This window comes from Sus scrofa, chromosome 4 (genome assembly GCF_000003025.6).
Source record: "Sus scrofa isolate TJ Tabasco breed Duroc chromosome 4, Sscrofa11.1, whole genome shotgun sequence".
In the NCBI taxonomy this organism is placed as follows: domain Eukaryota; kingdom Metazoa; phylum Chordata; class Mammalia; order Artiodactyla; family Suidae; genus Sus; species Sus scrofa.
Window position 1 is genome coordinate 67,739,999 of NC_010446.5, and position 19,791 is coordinate 67,759,789.

General features: G+C 38.3%; 2 protein-coding genes across 4 annotated transcripts in view; one reads left to right on the forward strand and one right to left on the reverse strand.

Annotated features, from left to right (window-relative positions):
- Positions 1–19,791, reverse strand: part of CSPP1 (centrosome and spindle pole associated protein 1) — a 230,271-nt gene that overhangs the window by 125,932 nt on the left and 84,548 nt on the right. The gene's annotated exons all lie outside the window — the stretch shown is intronic.
- Positions 530–18,155, forward strand: COPS5 (COP9 signalosome subunit 5). Of its 3 annotated transcripts, NM_001105300.1 has the most exon segments (8): positions 818–1,008; positions 3,181–3,415; positions 4,984–5,112; positions 5,802–5,867; positions 7,064–7,149; positions 11,801–11,912; positions 15,734–15,882; positions 17,925–18,115. In NM_001105300.1, coding segments are annotated over 8 exon segments (1,005 nt in total). In that variant the 5' UTR covers positions 818–865; the 3' UTR covers positions 18,010–18,115.

The following is a 19,791-nucleotide window of genomic DNA, read 5'->3' on the forward strand; positions in this document are numbered from 1 at the left end:
TAGATTAATTCAGTCTCGGAGCAGAGTTAGTTCCACAGAGCAATGCAGAAGATTAAACTGTAAACTATTATAGCAACTGGGTACTGGACATTTTCGGGACATTAATAGCGCCTAGAGATGTTAATTTTTACAAACACACCAAGGCATGACCGTAGCCATCCACGAGTTTCCACAGCTTCATATGATCGCTAGAGAACGCCCAAGAGAAGCTTAGTGCCCAACCACGAGCCCATAGGATTTTACACATGTGCGGTGATTCATCTGAAAGTAAACTAGGATGTCATGTATTCTCTCAAAGCCAGCATTCAGAACTATTTATCTCAATTTTTCCAGACATCCTTTTTTTTTTTTAAGTCTTTCAACAAACTTACTGCATTTAAAGTACCTGCACCTACATAAAAACAATTCTTTCTCCCATCCCCGTTTAAGGATCTATTTTTAATATGGCGGAGGCCGAGCCTGCGCAGTACGAACAAGGAAGGTCAATTCGTTTTCTGGCATAACGTTACATGCCCTTCTTCCGGTGCGGAAGGCTATACCATTCCTTACATAAACGCTGTTTTTGTCTTAATTCACACATATAATTTTCCAAGATAATATGTCTTCATTTAATCCACAAGGAGATTCCTCTGTCTCTAACTATTGTGTAACTGCTGTTTACACCGTCGCGTTCCGGAAGGACCCCCGCCATCCTCGAATGGTCGGTACCAACTTCACCTCCGGTTCTAGGTGTCATGGCTGCCTCGAGAGTCTAGTACCAGTTTGCACCTGCGGTGGGGTGGGTCTGAAGCCCACACCCGGAAACCTAGCGAGGTTGAAGTTGCGTCTTGGTTGTAGGGGCAACAACTTCTCCGAATCCTCTGCGATGGCGGCTTCTGGGAGTGGTATGGCCCAGAAAACGTGGGAATTAGCCAACAACATGCAGGAAGCCCAGAGTATCGATGAAATCTACAAATACGACAAAAAACAGCAGCAAGAAATCCTGGCGGCGAAACCCTGGACTAAGGAGTGAGGAGGTCCCTGGCGAAATGCTGGGGAGGGAAGGGTGGCGGGAGTTTAAGAGACCCAGTAGGGGTGGGAGCTGAAGCGGGGACTGGGCTTGTCTTTTCTTGTGCAGGGAAGAGGAAGAGTAAGCGTCTGAGAATTTTTGCTTTGCCTTTTTATCCGCGCAAGTTGAGCGTAAGTCCCTCCTTTGGGGCTCGCTTGACTCCCCTTTCTGTCTCTTTAACCCGTTTGCCTCGGGAGAATGGAAAAGGAAAACGGCAAGCGGTGATTTGGGCTTTTACTCCTCAACACCCATACCGTCACGTATGCTACACACTCTGCCTTGAATCCTGTGTCGGTATACACTTTGTTGGGACTTGCAGCAGATCTTAGACTGGAGACTGTAGCTGTCTTCAGAAATTGAGCCAGCCCAACGGTCTTTAATTAAAAGCCATCGTTTAGATCTGTAATTGTTTTTCGATTGCTGGTAATTATTTTAGAAACACCGCGAGGTTCTACTTAGTCTCCCAAAATGTTAGCAAGTTCACATAAGCTACAAATTAAATCAATAGAGTTCTTTGCCATTTAGCAAAACAGCTGTGTCCCTGAGAGTGATGACAGATCGAGGATTCTTTCCCACAGCATTTATCCTTTCCTGAGAGCAGATATTGTTAGAGATAGAGTTAAAAGAGCACCGTCTCTAACAGAGAGATAGATGGGAAAGCGGTGGTCAACAACAAAAACCATGCTTCATCTGTCCCACAAGGCAAGCTTTAATTGTCATTATTCAGATTCAGCAATGTTTATTGAGTACTTACTAAGGACTGAGCACTGAGTTGGTTTGCCTCACCTGCTCTTTCTATAGCAGGCTGTGCATTTTAGGTTGATAGAGCCTATTAAATATTTGGAAACTATTAGCCTCGCTGTGTGATTGTATCTCTAGTTATATACAACCTAGCTGTCTTGAGCCACATCAGTGAGACCAAAATGTAATTTTATTCAACAGTAGTTTAGTCACAACCACAGATGAAAAACTTAAACAGTGATCATAGCAGAACTAAAGATAAGGCTACATTTTCCATTTTGAGGCTGATACCACAGAAAGAAGCCACAGCCCTCAACAGACTTCTTTGAGAGTTCTGTAAAAGATAGGTTGATAATGCTAACAACAGCTAGCATTTAAAAAGTTTTAGTATGTGTCAGGCACTAGGCTAAGTACCTTATATACATTATTTCATTTACTTCATTTCCTCCTAGCAACAGCCCTGTGAAATATCCCTATTTATAGATAAGGAAACAGGCACAGAATTAAGTGAATGTCTCAAGGTCACAGCTAGGACATGGTAGTGCAAGGATGCAAAGGTAGGCAGATGGATGTCAGAGCCCACATTTTTTTGGAGGGGGCACACCCATGGCATACGGAAGTTCCTGGGCTAGGGGTGGAATCAGAGCTACAGCTGCCATTCTACACCATAGCCTCAGCAACACCAGATCTGAGCCACATCTTCGATCACACCTACTGTGGTGATCATTCCACAGTATATGTAGTACATCATGGCAATGCCAGATCCTTAACCCACTGGGCGAGGCCAAAAATCGAACCCACATCCTCATAGATATTAGTCAAGTTTGTTACCACTGAGCTGCAATAGGAACTCCAGAGCCCACATTCTTAACTGTTAGGCCAAAACGTTAGGGCCTGAGAATAATGAGGTAAATCCATCCAACCAGTCAGAAACCAAAATTTGGCACAACCTTGTAAATCAACTCTAAATTTAAAAAGATTTGGTGATACCAAAATTAATGGAGAAAAAGTCTACTGAAGTGGTCATGTAAGAATAGCATATTAAAAAACTTTTTCAGAAGTTCTCTGGTGGCTCAGCAGATTAAGGATCCAGCATTGTCACTGCTGTGCCTTGGGTTCAATCCCTGGCCCAGAAACATCTGCATACTATGGGTGTGGCCAAAATAAATGCCCACTATTTCATAGTGTTCCCTTTCCCCAGTGGGAAATACCTTGCAAGGTTATGATGTGTTTCCATCTCCCTTTTCTACTTCCTCCTTCTTTCCATTCTACACTCTTCCTCCCCATTCTATCAGTGTTAATTCCCTCAATGCTTGTTAATCTCCACAAAAACTGTCTTGAAATTCTACTTTATGTAAGAAAGTTAATTACACCATGCTTTTGTTTTGTAGTCACCATTACTTTAAGTACTGCAAAATCTCAGCATTGGCTCTGCTGAAAATGGTGATGCATGCCAGATCAGGAGGCAACTTGGAAGTGATGGGCTTGATGCTGGGAAAGGTGGATGGTGAAACCATGATCATTATGGACAGTTTTGCTTTGCCTGTAGAGGGCACTGAAACCCGAGTAAATGCTCAGGCTGCTGCATATGAGTACATGGCTGCATACATAGAAAATGCCAAACAGGTAAAAATATTGTTCCTTAAAATTTGGTAACTGCAAGTTAAGAGTCTCATGGTGACTTTTTGAGTTTCTAAACTTGAAACTATTCTCTTTACATAAAAATTTATATTTTAAGTTATTCTCATCTATATATAAGATTAGCATGATTTTTTTAAATAAATTCTCATTCAAGAGAGTAAATCATCAAAGTTCTCATCATAAGAAAAAAAATGTGAAAAAAAAAATTTTAAAGGAGTTCCCATTGTGGCACAGTGGTTAACCAATTCAACTAGGAACCTTGAGGTTGGGGGTTTGGTCCCTGGCCTTGCTCAGTGGGTTAAGGATCCAGCATTGCCGTGAGCTGTGGTGTAGGTTGCAGACACGGCTTGGATCCCACGTTGCTGTGGCTGTGGCATAGGCCGGCAGCTACAGCTCCGATTAGACCCCTAGCCTGGGAACCTCCATATGCCTCCGGAGCGGCCCAAGAAATGGTAAAAGAAAAAAGAAAAAAAATGTGTAACTATGTATGGTGATAGATGTTAACTACATTTACTGTGGTGATCATTCTACAGTATATACATATATTGACTCATGTTATACATCTGAACTACTATCTAAATTATATCTCAATTTTAAAAAATTTTAATTCTCACATACATTATGTGTGTGCATTTAAAACCAAAAGTTTGGTGACAACCTAAATGTACTTAAATATCAAACTGATTAAATAAATTATGTTCTGGAGTTCCCGTCGTGGCGCAGTGGTTAACGAATCCGACTAGGAACCATGAGGTTGCGGGTTCGGTCCCTGCCCTTGCTCAGTGGGTTAACGATCCGGCGTTGCCGTGAGCTGTGGTGTAGGTTGCAGACGCGGCTCGGATCCTGCGTTGCTGTGGCTCTGGTGTAGGCCGGTGGCCACGGCTCCGATTGGACCCCTAGCCTGGGAACCTCCATATGCCGCGGGAGCGGCCCAAGAAATAGCAACAACAACAACAACAAAAGACAAATAAATTATGTTCTATCTATACAATGAACTGCTGGCCAACCTTAAAAAAAAAAATTTAAAAATAGTTACCAGGAGTTCCTGGGTGCCATAGCAGTTATGGAGCCGGCATCATCACTGCTATGACTTGAGTCTGATTTCTAGCCTGAGAACTTCTGCATGCCACAAGCACAGTCAAAAAAGAAAAATTACTTGTGTATCTAATCTATATGAAACAAACCCCAGTATATTTTGTTGGGTGAAAAAGCGAAGTGTAGAACACTGTATGTGGTATGCCATTGTGTGTGTTTTTATTACTCTACATATATGCAAAGAATATATATTCTGTATGCACAGAATAGGTCTGTAAGATAGGTATGTAAGCTGCTGCCTATAGTGGGAACATCTGGGCTGAGAAACTAGTTAAGGAAAAGGAGGTGGGAAGGAAACTGAATAACCTTATTGTACATGTCTCTTATTAACTGTGTGCCTTGGGCATGTATTATCTAAAAAACCTGTTATTTTACTATCAGGCTATGTAAATAGGCAAATCATGAGCTTCTCTATGATTAAATAGGCACCTCAAGCTCCTTTGCTCTCCATTTGTTAGGTTGGCCGCCTTGAAAATGCAATTGGCTGGTATCATAGCCACCCTGGCTATGGCTGCTGGCTTTCTGGGATTGATGTTAGTACTCAGATGCTCAATCAGCAGTTCCAAGAACCATTCGTAGCAGTGGTAGTAAGTATTTTTACAACCAGTTTTAATTGATTTTCATGAAGCTGTCCTAAAGCAGGTGTACAGAGAAATAAAAACAGTGTGGTAAAGAGCAAGGCTCTGGTGTTAGTCTGCCTAGGTTTAAATCTGAATTCCACCTCTTTGAAGCTGGGACATTGAACAAGTTACTTAACCTCTCCGTGTCTCTTCCCTCACTCTTTAAGATGAGGGTGTTCACAGCACCCTCATGTCTCAGTTCCCTGTACATAATTGGCATTCTGACTGACTGAATTGATTAAATCAGGAATTGCTAGGCAGCTCTTGCTGTGCTCAGAGTGTTTTAGATGCAATCCAGGTTACTATGAAGAAGGTAGAAATTGTTCATCTATTAAAAGAAAAAAACTTTTGAAAAATAGGTGAGCAAAGCTTTAGTTAATGCTCTTAAACAGTATAACTATAAGACCTAATATATATAATGTAGACCTAATTTCTACATTAACTATGAGATTTCTATATTAATCACTTTATTGAACTTCTATGGTTTTTTAATTTGTTTATTTTTTCCCTATTATTGGTTATTTTCATTTGTGTCTGTGTGCATACACATATAGTGTTTTATGCACATATGTATGTCTTGGCTTACAGTGTTTAAAACAAATGGAAGTATACAGTGATTTTATAATCAGCAGATATTAAATATATCTTTCTTATAGATTGACCCAACAAGAACAATATCTGCAGGGAAAGTGAATCTTGGAGCCTTTAGGACATACCCAAAGGTAATTTTAAAAATTATACTCTGGGAGTTCCTGTTGTGGGTCACCCTAGTTACACATCCGACTAGTATCCATGAGGACGCAGGTCCAATCCCTGGCCTCTCTCAATAGGTTAAGGATCTGGCGTTGCTGTGAGCTGTGGTGTAGGTCACAGGCACAGCTCGGATCCCAGGTTGCTGTGGCTGTGATGTAGGCCGGCAACTGGAGCTCCAATTCAACCTCCAGCCTGAGAACTTCATATGCCGCAGATGTGACCCTAAAAAAAATTTATAATCCAGAAGTTTCCTCCTGGAGCAGTGGGTTAAGGATCCAGCATTGTCATTGCAGCAGCTAGGGTTGCTATGGTGCAGGTTAAATCCCTGGCCAAGGAACTTCCACATGCCATGGGTATGGCAAAGAAAAAAGAAAATTATAATCCCTGTAATTTTTAAAATTTATAATATTTATTTTTTAAAATGCATTATGGTTAGTATCTCATTTTGTCCTAAAACAATTTAAAAATACTTATAAAATAGCAGTCAAACTACCACATGTTGTTCTTAGTAAAAGACAGTACATTTGTGCTGCATATTGTTAATTTTACTTGAAAAGCAGACTTCCTTTGTTAGTAGTATTTGTATGCCCATGGCATTCTGATAGGTACTAGAGAAACAAGTTAAATCTATCTGCCTCCTTCCCTGTAATCTGAAATAGATATAAGCACAAGTGTACATCACCTAGGGACAAGAAAAATGAATCTTTTTTTTTTTTTGTCGTTTTGCCTTTTCTAGGGCCACACCTGCGGCATATGGAGGTTCCCAGGCTAGGGGTCCAATCGGAGCTATAGCTGCTGGCCAGAGCCAGAGCCACAGCAAGGAGGGATCCGAGCTGTGTCTGCAACCTACACCACAGCTCACAGCAACACCGGATCCTTAAGCCACTGAGCAAGGCCAGGGATCGAACCTGCAACCTCATGGTTCCTAGTCAGATTCGTTAGCCACTGAGCAACAATGGGAACTCCAAGAAAAATGAATCTTTAAGCCAAATTCCAACCTTCAGCTACCAAATGGAGTTGAGGGTGTGTATAAGCAATGTACTTTTTTTTGTTAGAATGTTTATGATCAGTATTTGGATTCCAAAATTAATGTTTCTATAGAGAGATGCATAGAAAACATGTTTTCCTGTTTTATTTTGTTTAAATCTTCTATTTATTTTTTTAGGGCTACAAACCTCCTGATGAAGGACCCTCTGAGTACCAGACTATCCCACTTAACAAAATAGAAGACTTTGGTGTACACTGCAAACAGTAAGTCATTTTTAAGTGTATCTGATGTTGAAATCATCGTAAGAAACCTTAGGAGTTCCCTGGTAGCCCAGTGAGTTAAGGATCCAGCATTGTCACTGCTGTGGCTTTGGTCACTGCTATGGCTCAGAACTTCTGCATACTAAGGCTGTGCAGGGGTTGGGGGGGGTCATCCAAACCAAGCCTCTGATTTTATAGATGAGAAAAAAGTTTAAAAGTTCAGATGAAATACATATCATAATACCTTTTAAAATGATAGTAAGATATACAAATTTAGGCTGATGTTTGAATTTTTTATTAATAATTGTTTTACTCTAAGGTGTTATTTGCCTTTCACACATCCATAACATTTTATCAGTGTACAAGATACTTGGCCAGTTAATAAAATTACAGTTAAGCAAAGTTACATTCAGAGTCAGCCTGACACTAGCTAGCATTTCTGCAGCCCTTCAGTGTACACAAGGTCCACTTAGCAGAAATTTGCCCTAAATATTTTCACTTCGAAAGTTAAAGAAGCCATACTAAAAACTGCTTAATTGTGTACTCTGTTAAAATAGTGAATTTTATGATATGTAAATTATATCTCAATTTTTTAAATTGGTAAACCAATGAAGCCAGTTTTCTCACCTTCTAAATATATCTTGCCATCTCTTTTATTTTCACCCTGACCCTAGCCACAGCCATCTGGAGCCTAAATCAAAGTATTAGACTTCTAGCTAGTCTTTCTGCCTCTGCCCCTCACTCCACCTCTTAAAGGTCTTTTGTCAACCAGACAGATTCTGTTAAAATATAAGTCACATCATGTTCTCCTTCTCAGAATGACTCCCTATTTTACTAAAAATAAGATCTATAGTGCTTACCATGCACCACACAACCCTATAGAGTCTGGCCCCTACAACCTCTCTGAGATATCTCCTGTCACTGAGCCTTTGCTCTCTCCATTCCAGCTACAGTGGCCTTACTATGGTTTGTCAGATGTAGTAGGCAGGCTCCTGCCTCAAGGCCTTTGCACTTACTAGTCCCTCTGCCTAGAACATTTTTCCTTATTTCCCTGTGACTCACTAATTCAATCAGTGAGTGTCCATTTAAGGGCCACCTTAACAGAGAATATTCATTGGTCATCCTATTCAAAATAGCATCTTCCTGTTACTCAGTGTTACTCTTCCCTGCTTTATTTTTCTTCTTAGCACTTGACACCATCTGACCTCATTTAGTCAAGAGAGTAAAATCAATTCACTGTTGTTCCTTACATTTAAAATAGAGCATAGCAGGGAGTTCCTCCTGTGGCTCAGAGGTTTAAGAACCCAACTAGTATCCATGAGGATGCTGCTTCGGTCCCTGGCCTCCCTCAGTGGATTAAGGATCCAGCATTGCCTCAAGCTATGGTATAGGTCACAGATGCAGCTCTAATCTGATGTTGCTGTGGCTGTGGTGTAGGCCGGCAGCTGTAGCTCCGTTTTGACCCCTAGCACTTCCATATGCTGCAGGTATGGCTGTAAAAAGAAAAAAAAATAAAATAAAATAGAGCATAGCACATAGAAGGGCGGGTACCCCTCCCCCTAAACATTGCCTAAATGATTATTAATGTCCTTTTTCTCCATACCCCCATCCCAACTTCAAAGAATACCTTGCTACTATTGCTCTAACTTTTCTGTGTAGAAACTCCTAGAAAATGGCAGAATTTCTAAAATTGAGTTTTTAAATATATGTGGTATTCAGTCAACCCTAACACACTTCTGGGAAAAAAAGATTGATTTTTCAATTAGAGGTTTGGATTAAATCACTTAAATTTTCCCTACTGAAAGGAATTTAAACCATTCCTGTTTGAGAGAATTGCTCCTAAGCATGGAAACACCTTTGCTCTGATACTTTCATTTTCAGAGTTAACAGTCAATTTTTTTTTCATTTATATTGAGTTGTGGTATCAAAAGCATGTACCTTTCTTTTACCAGAGGCAGCTTTGGAAGCTAACAAAAAAACTGAGGCAGTCTATGCTTTCTGCATCCAAACAAAACTGAATTTCCTTCTCTTCTTAAATATGAGCCTATTAAAGAGGAGTAGCTGCTTTCTAGCTGCCTACATTGCTAATAAAGTTTAGAATTTTGAACCTGAAATAATAGGGTATTCAAAGATACTCTCTTTTTTTGTTTTTTGGTGTGTTTTTTTGGCTGCACCCATAGCATGTAGAAATTGCCAGGCCAGGGATCGAACTCACACTGCAGTTGCACCCTCTGCCAGAGCTTCGACAAAGCTTGATCCTTAATCCCCTGAGCCACATGGGAATTCCCCAAGGATACTCTCTTACTTAAGATCAGTTCCTAAATAAAAACCAAACTTTTTTCATCTGGCAAATAAGTCACTTTATTTTTATTTCAAAATCTTGAAGGAAACAGTGCCAAATTGAAAGAGCAGGGGTTTTATTCAGGCTGGTTATACAGATCCATTTCCTAAATTATTTAACAAAGAGTAATTATTTGGAGTTTATATTGACCTTTCTTTTTTCTTTTCTACCTTAAATTCCAGATCATGATCCAAAGTTTGTTTTAAACATAGAATCTAATGTGGATATTAAATATATTTAACTTTGAAAAGCCTTAGTGAAACATTGTCAGTGTTATACACAACCACATAATTGAAAGAGTCAAATGGTTCTGTAAAATTTATTATAAAATAGTAATTTATCATAAAATAATAATGGTACAATCTTCTGCCATTCCCTGTCCCATCCCCCAGAGGCAGTCACTTAAGATTATTACAGTTATTTCCTTTAAGTATTTACCCCATATCTTCAAACAGCATGCTGATAGTGCTACTTCTTGATTTTCAGTTCGAGGCAGTATCTATTATTGACTTCTCGTACAGAAGATGAGGATTTAGCTCCACGAGTAATTTTGAATAATCTTCTTTTCAACTCTGCTACTGAGATTTGCAACTAATCACTACATATTAGACCAAAAAATTTCATTGCATCAACCTACGGAATTAAAACAGTAATTATATTAAGGTGATCCATAAATTTTAAAACATAAAAGTCTATTCCTGACCCTCAAGTTTGAGTTCCCTTATTTCCCATCCTTTATAAATCTAAGTCATCTGTTGCTGTGACCATCCTCTCATCTCTTTCTTCCTAAAGTGTCAGAAGTACAGCCCCTCCTTTTAAAGCTGTCCTTTTCACTTGAGCCGCTGCCTCCCCTCCCCAAACCTAACCCCCTCAACTCCCAGGGCCTCACTTCTTAAACAATGTCTTATATGTCTACACTTTGGATATAAAAATAAAGACTGCGAGGTTTGGTAACAGACATAACTTACCATATCCTTTTGCTGCCACTTTCTAACTGTGTGGCTTTGAACAAGGTCTGTACTCTCTAGAGCTATTTCTTTGTAGAATGGGAATAATAAATCCTTCTTTGCATGGTTATAGGGAAGATTAAATGACAATGTATGTAAAGCACCAGAACATAATAGGTGCTCAAGAAATAGACTATTCCACTTGCACATTTTACTGTCTGTGTCCTTTATCTACACATACACATATCTTGATCTTGAAAAGCCCTTTACTTAATTCTGATATCTTTAAATTCTTACTTTTGTTTTTTTATTTCTTCACTCCTGAATTAAATCAATACACATTTTGTTGTACCCATGTGTCTTTATCTTTCATACCACTAACCTGAGTCTGAGCCTTTTTCTCCTCACATCTGCTCACTTTCCTTTTTGTAAGTCAGTGCTCTCTGCCTGATTCCCTCCTTGCTCTCGATACATCCACACTATAGGCCCATGTAAGACTTACTCTAAATCCTACTGTTTCCCTAGGGCTTCTCAGGCAGTTCTTTCCATACTAAGAGTATTCATTATCTCTAACATTTAATTGGTGGGTGGTTAATTTTAAATATGCACTATAGCATCACTTACTGCTTTTCAACATACATCATTACTTTTAACTTCTCATGGATCCATTCCACATTTCTCATAAAAACGGGTAAGCTCCTTAGGTAAAGAAGTCCCTTGTATCTCTTTGTATCCATTGCTGTACAGAATATAGGGAGGTATTTAAATATTTATTACTTTAAAAAAAATTTTTTTAAGTTTTTCAGACATTTAACCCAATTTTCCTTGCTCTCTCTGACTATAAATTAGGCATCTTTGGAAGCAATAGTAATTCTTTTACATGCTTTAAGGACCTACCTTAAAGTTTGCTTTTCCAAAAAGCAGTAGGTCCTACTTAGGGAATTCGAAAGGTAGGAGTGGAGAATCCACATGTTATTTTGGGTATTTTTAAAAGCTTAACAAAAGTTATAGTTGACCCTAGAGAGGTAGTTCAGTTTGTGTGCTATTGACTAGAATTTATGAACTCAATGACATGGATAAACACATGTCATTCAGTAGTTCTGTTTAGTTCTTGCTAACCTCTTAGGAATTTCTGGGCTCTATAGAGGAAAGAAATAAATACAAGAGTGTTTAGTTAATAGAAGATTTGAAGCCATGGCCCTAAAGAGTAAGGAAACTATTTTTAATCTTTTGTTCTATTGGACTAAAAACTAAAATATGACTATTTGGATATAAAGTATAATTCACTTAAATTTGACCTTAACCTCTATATGATGTGGTTGAATTATTGTTTTACTTACCAGATTATTGTGCTTTTTTTTCATAGATACTATGCCTTAGAAGTCTCATATTTTAAGTCCTCTTTGGATCGAAAATTGCTTGAGCTTTTGTGGAATAAATACTGGGTGAATACGCTGAGTTCCTCTAGCTTGCTTACTGTAAGTACTGTGCTTTCAAGGGATGTGACTAAATTTTATCTAATCTATATAAGCTGTTTAACATCTGAAACTCTTTCATGGAAAGGCTATATCTGACTTGGCCAAAACAGTAAGGCTGGGATCAGATTCTTCATGACCAGAGGTAGATTAGGATACTAGGCCAAGTCACAATCTGTGTCATGTACCATTGAGACCAAGTCTAAATGACAAATATAGTGGGCCAGGTGAGGGTGAAATCTGCCTCTGCCTTAAACACCTAACAGAGAAGAATACAGATGCTGTTTTGTCTCAGGTTGGACTCTGGTAACAAGTGACAGGAGACCCAACCAAAGCTGTCTTACACAAAAAAGAATCATGTAAACTCCAAAGTCCAGGAGTTGGGCTTACTTCAGGCATAGCCTAAGTCTGCATTCAGACAATATTATGAGGTCTTGGTCTTCCTCTCTTAGCTTTGATTTCAGGTCAGTTGGCTTCAGTTTCAGACTTCATGTGAAAGCAAGATGGCAGCATTAGCTTAGACCTCTCAGCCTCGCAGTTTCATATTCAGAAGATCAAGATACACATACACACATTCATACATACATACATACAGATGCACATTCCCAGGCAAAGCCTCATTATGTCTGAGTTTTGAGGTTACATACCCATCCTTAAAGCTGCTCTAGGCCAAGGTAATGATCACCTTGAGTGGCTAGACCAGGGCACATGCTTTACTGCTGGGCTGGGGTAGAAGAAAGTCTTTCAGGAGCCACGTGGGCTAAGAATGTCCCCAGAAGGAAATCAGAATATCACTACATAAAAGCAGCAGATGTTGAACAACAACAAGAAAGTCAATAAATATTTTCCAATATATCATTAAAATCTAACATTTACAAGAATATTTAACAAACTTCTATCTAGAGCTTAATAAGAAACAGTTCTGTTTTGGTTTTTTTTAAAACTTCATAGAGTACAGTATAGCATAGTGATTAGAACCACAAAACCTGGAATAAGATCAACTCAGTTCAAAAACAACTCTGCTGCTTTACAAACTGTATATGACCTTCAGAATATTATTTAATGTGACTGAGCCTTTCTTATTATCAATGATAAGAGTACCCACATTGTTAAGTGCACTGAGAATCATATGAAATACTTTATGTGTAAAGCAGTTCGCAAAGTGCCAGGCATTATAATAAAGCCACAGTAAAATTTTTTTGTTGTTTATTGTATTCATGGGAAGAGACCTCACTTGAGCATATTTACTGCGATTTTAAATACAGTTCTAACACGCTTTCCATTCTTTCTTCTTATCCTCAATGGTCAGAAGTAGCAAACTGGAAGGAAGGAGAGTGACCATAATAGCAAATATTTATTCAGTGCTTTCTATGCACCATGCACTGCTAAATGCCTTATGTGTGTGGTGTTTCCTTAGAGACAGGTATACTGATAGCAGCCAGAGGTGACAGATGATGGCAAAAGGAGGAACTGTAAGGCAGGAGTGATCTGAACTTTTGTATAAAAGCAGACAGCTCTACTTACTCAGCCTATGGCTGTCCCTATATTCCAGCACTGCATATATGAGGACATTAATAATTAAGAAAAGGTTATATTGGTGACTTTTTTGTGGTTTTATATATAGTATATTGCAGCACTTTAAGAAAAAAATACATTTTTTTTCAATTCATGTTTCCCCAGCTAATGCATGTAATCTAAAAGTTACCATAAAAAAATCATTTTATGATTTATTTCTCTGTGTATTTTGAAATGTAATTGATTCTTTCTTTATTTTAATAGTATAACTATTTCTGCTACCCTACATTTTTTAATAGCTTGCACTAAATCTTCCAGATGTGAGGTAGTCTACAAACCCTAGGATTTTCTCCAAATCTGTGGAGTAGAATGTATTCATGACCTAAATCATTTAGATCCAGAGAAAGTGAATATAATCACACCTTTAAAAAATATCATAAGTTTGTAAAATCATTGGAAAGCTGGTAACATTTTATAGGGCTCCTTGTAATAACTAAGATGACAGCAAATAACTCTTAAAAAATATCTTCTGGTTGAACTATATTTCCTGTACATGGTCTTACAGACTGAGCAAATAGAATAACAAAAAGATATTCCAATAAAATCTTTTTTAAAATATTACAGTTAAATGTGCATATGTAATTATTAAATTTTTTATTTTTAAAATTTATGAAAGTCTATATCATATTTCAGTTTAACAAATGTGGGTATGCATGTGAGTGTGTGTAGCAATACTCTAAAATACAGCTCTGGTTATAGCGATGTGGAGGGATTATAGGTATTTCCTTTTTTCTGTATATTCCTCTACATTTTCCAAATTTTCTATATAACTATTAACTTTATTTATTTATTTATTTATTGTCTTTTTTTTGCCATTTCTTGGGCTGCCCCCGCAGCATATGGAGGTTCCCAGGCTAGGGGTCAAATTGGAGCTGTAGCCACCGGCCTACGCCAGAGCCACAGCAACGCGGGATCCAAGCCACATCTGCAACCTACACCACAGCTCACAGCAATGCCAGATCCTTAACCCACTGAGCAAGGCCAGGGATCGAATCTGCAACCTCATGGTTCCTAGTCAGATTCGTTAACCACCGAGCCACAACGGGAACTCCAATATAACTATTAACTTTATAATCAGAAAAGCTACAACAAATGTAATTTTTAAAATGCTGATATAAGTACTAATTCTGGAAGTTCAACAAGAAAAAATATAACAAAATTAGCTAACAACCATTAAGCCTTTACCAGGTGCCATGGACAGTCCTAAGAGCTTTATATAATATCACTACAATTTAATCTTCACAATAGCTTTAGGTAGAAATTATCACCTTCCTTCCCCATTTTCACAGGAAGGCTTGAAGGCACAGAAAAGCAAAGGCGCTCTCACAAGGCCTTCCAGTCTGCAGCAGGGCCAGAACCTGGACTCAGACCTGTGTATTTGGAAGCTTCTTATAATAACACATATTAGATTTAAGCAGTCAAAAAGAAAAATTCCAAACTTAGTATTAAAATTATGAAAGGGGAAGAACTCTACATTTGAACTGCATGAGCTTTGGGATCACTTTTTGCAAGTATAATTTGACCTCTTACTTCACTGACTATCTACTTAGATTTCTTTTTTTTTTTTTTTTTTTTTTTTTTTTTTTTGTCCTTTTTGCCATTTCTTGGGCCACTCCCGGCATATGGAGATTTCCAGGCTAGGGGTCTAATCGGAGCTGTAGCCGCCAGCCTACGCCAGAGCCACAGCAATGCCGGATCTGAGCTGCGTCTGCAACCTACACCACAGCTCAGGGCAACACCAGATCCTTAACCCACTGAGCAAGGCCAGGGATCAAACCCGCAACCTCATGGTTCCTAGTCGGATTCGTTAACCACTGAGCCACAATGGGAATTCCTCTACTTAGATTTCATAGTGGAATTATCTGTAAATGAAAGATTCTATATATAACATGGTTGTTTGGGGGTTTTTTTGTCTTTTGTCCTTTTTAGGGCCGCACCCTCGGCATATGGAGGTTCCCAGGCTAGGGTTCTAATTGGAGCTATAGCCACTGGCCACAGCCACAACCCACAGCCACAGCAACTCCAGATCTGAGCCGCATCTGTGACCTACACCACAGCTCACAGCAACGCTGGATCCTTAACCCACTGAGCAAGGCCAGGGATAGAACCCGCAATCTCATGGTTCCTAGTAGGATTCATTTCCACTGCGCCACAACAGGAACTCCAAAAGATCCTATATAGAAGAAAATTTTGTTTTTTTTAATGATAGACTTGTTCTATATATAGACACAATATCATTTTCCCCACAGAATGCAGACTATACCACCGGTCAGGTCTTTGATTTGTCTGAGAAATTAGAACAATCAGAAGCCCAGCTGGGACGAGGGAGTTTTATGTTGGGTTTAGAAACGCATGACAGAAAGTCAGAAGACAAACTTGCCAAAGCTACACGAGACAGGTAAGAGCAAATCTATTCCTCACTCTTTTCTTTCAATATTCAAATTCCTTATGGCTCAACTTACTTATAACTTAGAATGGTACTTGAATATTAACTTCTTTGGGCCTTTAAGAGTTGTCAAAAGCAGGTTTCAGCTGAAATTCTTAAGACGGTAACTAAGAACATCAGAGTCTAAAAGGTCTAGGTAGTGTATGAAAAATTCCCAGTTACCTTTTCTAAGTTCAGCTAGAAACTGTAAGAACGAAAACTAGTCCATTGCTGGACCTTTAAAAAACAAAAACTTGCAAAAGGATGCCCTAACCTGTTCTAACCTTATCATCTAAAGGATTAAATTAGAATTTCTTAAATTTAAAGTTTAACCCCATAAATATCTGATAAATGATTGTATCTCTCTTAATTTTATGTAATAATTCTTTATACAGTATTTTAGTATCCCAAATTTTACTACCAAGAATTTGTTATGAACTTGGGATAGGTTCTCTAATAACATAGGAAATAATTACATGGTGGTCCTTCAGATGCATACAGGATTGGAAAGACTACCAAAAAGCATTTACTTTCACAAAATTTTGAATTGTAATGTGATAGTTAGGAATAGAGAGGGAGGGAAAACTGTGTTGACATCTATATAAACCAATACCTTGGTATCCATTTTTTAAAAACCTGTACCAGTTGGTAAGAAAGAAAAGAGAGAAGGGAGGGCAAAGTGTATTAGAAGTAGATGCCATCTTGGGTTACAATGATCTCATTCCTTTCTTCTCCATGGGTTTTTTAAAGGTATAGAACTAGTAGCCTGGATAAAAATTACATTTTTCTTTGACATGAGATCTTACTTTTGATACTTGATCTTAGTATGTCATTGTGCTCATGTATCTTTATATGTCTCTGATTTACAATTTCATCTGCATTTAAATCTAAATTTCTTATGAAGCAAAAATTTCACTGTGGGAATGTCTCAATTATATAAGAAAAGTAGTAAGAACAAAATTTAAAATAATTTTTAAAAACGATTTTTAAAAAATAGGGAATTTTCAGAGCTCACTTGTGGCTCACTGCGTTAACTATCTGGCATTGTCAGTGCAGCAGCTCAGGTCACTACTGTGGTGCAGGTTCAATCCCTGGCCCAGGAACTTCCACATATCATGGGTGTGGCCAAAAAAAAAAAAATTAGAGAATTTTGCTTTTAGGAGTAACTTTATAAGAATTGCATCTCTTCTGAATATTGGTAGTGTTTTATCATTTTCTTAATCAATTCTAAAATACAAGTCCTTCACTCACTGACCTAACTTTGGCTTTGAATTGTTCAAAGGATGTTTGTGATTATTTCAGGGAGAAAAAGCATAAGATTCTTTAAAATCTTTTTTTTTTTTTTTTTTATGTCTTTTTTGCCATTTCTTGGGCCGCTCCCAAGGCATATGGAGGTTCCCAGACCAGGGGTCGAATTGGAGCTGCAGCCACTGGCCCACACTGGAGCCACAGCAACGCGGGATCCGAGCCATGTCTGCAACCTACACCACAGCGTTGCCAGATCCCCAACCCACTGAGTAAGGCCAGGGATCAAACCCACAACCTCATGGTTCCTGGTTGGACCCATTAACTACTGAGCCATGATGGAAACTCCTAAAATCATTTTTAAAAATTATTCTAAGTAATGAACAAAAAAGAATGGAAGATTTTAATGTAATATTGGAATCAGTCTATAATTCTCAATTATAAAAAACTTCAGTAACCTGAAACAGAATTTTCCCTAACCTTCTGACAAGTAACAAAATTAACTTCTATGATTTATATCAAATTTTACATTGTCATTCTCTTGGAAAGGTGTTAGTAAGTAATGAAATGGTCAAAAAACATGCAGGAGGCTAAAATTCACTATAGTAAACAATAAAGAATAAGCTGTAAATTGGTATGGTTTGGTATATGTGAATAGAACCAAAAATCATTATTGTGGGTATAAGGATAGATGTGGGGGTGGGGGAACTTGCATGTTTGAAACAGTTTTTAATTATCGTGACATTATGTGATGTATTTTTTCTTTCCAGCTGTAAAACTACCATAGAAGCTATCCATGGATTGATGTCTCAGGTTATTAAGGATAAACTATTTAATCAAATTAACATCTCTTAAACAATCACAAAATAGTACTTTTGCCAGTATGAGAAAAATACGCAAGTAACAATTTAAAACCAGTTACCAAAAATACGATTAGAAGAATAAGGTGCTCTGAAGTGTCCTGAATATTAACATCCTATAATAAAATTCTTTAAATGAAATTGTTCTTTGATTGTTTTCTGGGAGGGGATACATTATTTTACTAGTATCCTTTAATGTTCTTTTTTTTTTTTTTTTTTTTTTTTTTTTTTTTGTCTTTTTGCTATTTCTTTGGGCCGCTCCCGCGGCATATGGAGGTTCCAGGCTAGGGGTCTAATCAGAGCTGTAGCCACCAGCCTACACCAGAGCCACAGCAACACGGGATCCGAGCCGCGTCTGCAACCTACACCACAGCTCACGGCAACGCCGGATCGTCAACCCACTGAGCAAGGGCAGGGACCGAACCCGCAACCTCATGGTTCCTAGGCGGATTCATTAACCACTGCGCCACGACGGGAACTCCCTTTAATGTTCTTAAATACAAAAAAAAAAAAAAATATTTATTAGAGCTTTCCTATTTTTTAAAGAGCCTTGCCTATCTAAATTAGTCAAAAGATTTCAGCATTTCACCTAACATACTGACTGTCGGAGCCACTTTTCAATTTACCGAAGACCACCTCTTTGTTAAATCTAATGAAAAATCTTTAGGCTTGGTTTTCCTCGACTTCTGGGCCACATGTGAAGTCACTCATACATTACTTCTTAAAGTTTTCTTCTCTGCTGTTGTGGTCTCTTATTCTAACCATTTTATATTTGATGGGAGCTAAAGAGTTTTAAACAACAGAAATGTACCAGTCTGATGTTTCTAAGAACATTTTATTAAGAAAGTTGTAGACCAGGGCTAGATGAGATGATTTGTGGAAATAAGAATTAGATGCCTTCTTTTGACAGTCTGTTTGTAAAAAATAAAATTTACTGAAACGTTTTTATGTTCCTATGAAACATTAACTAAGTCACACCATAAATTATTCTCCTGAAGATCAAATAATTTATTTGAGAAAGTCTAACACAGGTATCTAGTCAATCAAATGTTCACCAAGCATTTTTACTGAACTAGGCCATTTTGTTCTCTGGAGATTTTTTTTTTTTTTTGATTGTTACTTTTTTTTGTTTTATTATTTTCCCACTGTACAGCAAGGGGATCAAGTTATCCTTACATGTATACATTACAATTACATTTTTTTTCTCCACCCTTTGTTCTGTTGCAACATGAGAATCTAGACAAAGTTCTCAATGCTATTCAGCAGGATCGCCTTGTAAATCTATTCTAAATTGTGTCTGATAAGCCCAAGCTCCCGATCCCTCCCATCAGGCAGCCACAAGTCTTTTCTCCAAGTCCATGATTTTCTTTTCTAAGGAGATGTTCATTTGTGCTGGATATTAGATTTCTGGAGATTTTCTGAACAAGGTAGAATGGCAACATTCCTCACAGAACTTACAACAGAGACTAAAGCTAACTTAAGATGAACCTAAGAATACTGCTATGAAGGGAGAAATAAAGTGTGCTGGGAAACTCTCAGGAGGAACACTTACCACATAGAGGAGTTAACCAGGTAGGCTTCCTGTAGGAAGCGACCTGACATTAAGCTGAAATTTGATAGATTGGAGGACTAGCCAGAAAAAAAATAACAGGTTATGTTTTTATAAGCAAAGAAGATAGCAATGTGAGGAAGGCCAGGGGCAGAGAGCAGGAACCCAGAACCTTCAAAAATTGAGATTTGGAGTTCCCGTCGTGGCACAGTGGTTAACAAGTCCGAC

Excerpts from the sequence above, each read along its gene's own strand:
- COPS5 (XM_005663034.2), top strand. The coding sequence starts at position 599 with ATGTCTTCATTTAATCCACAAGGAGATTCCTCTGTCTCTAACTATTGT. Across the intron at positions 1,009-3,180 it reads GCGAAACCCTGGACTAAGGA|TCACCATTACTTTAAGTACT; the intron begins GTGAGGAGGTCC and ends TTTGTTTTGTAG. Across the intron at positions 7,150-11,800 it reads TTTGGTGTACACTGCAAACA|ATACTATGCCTTAGAAGTCT; the intron begins GTAAGTCATTTT and ends TTTTTTTCATAG.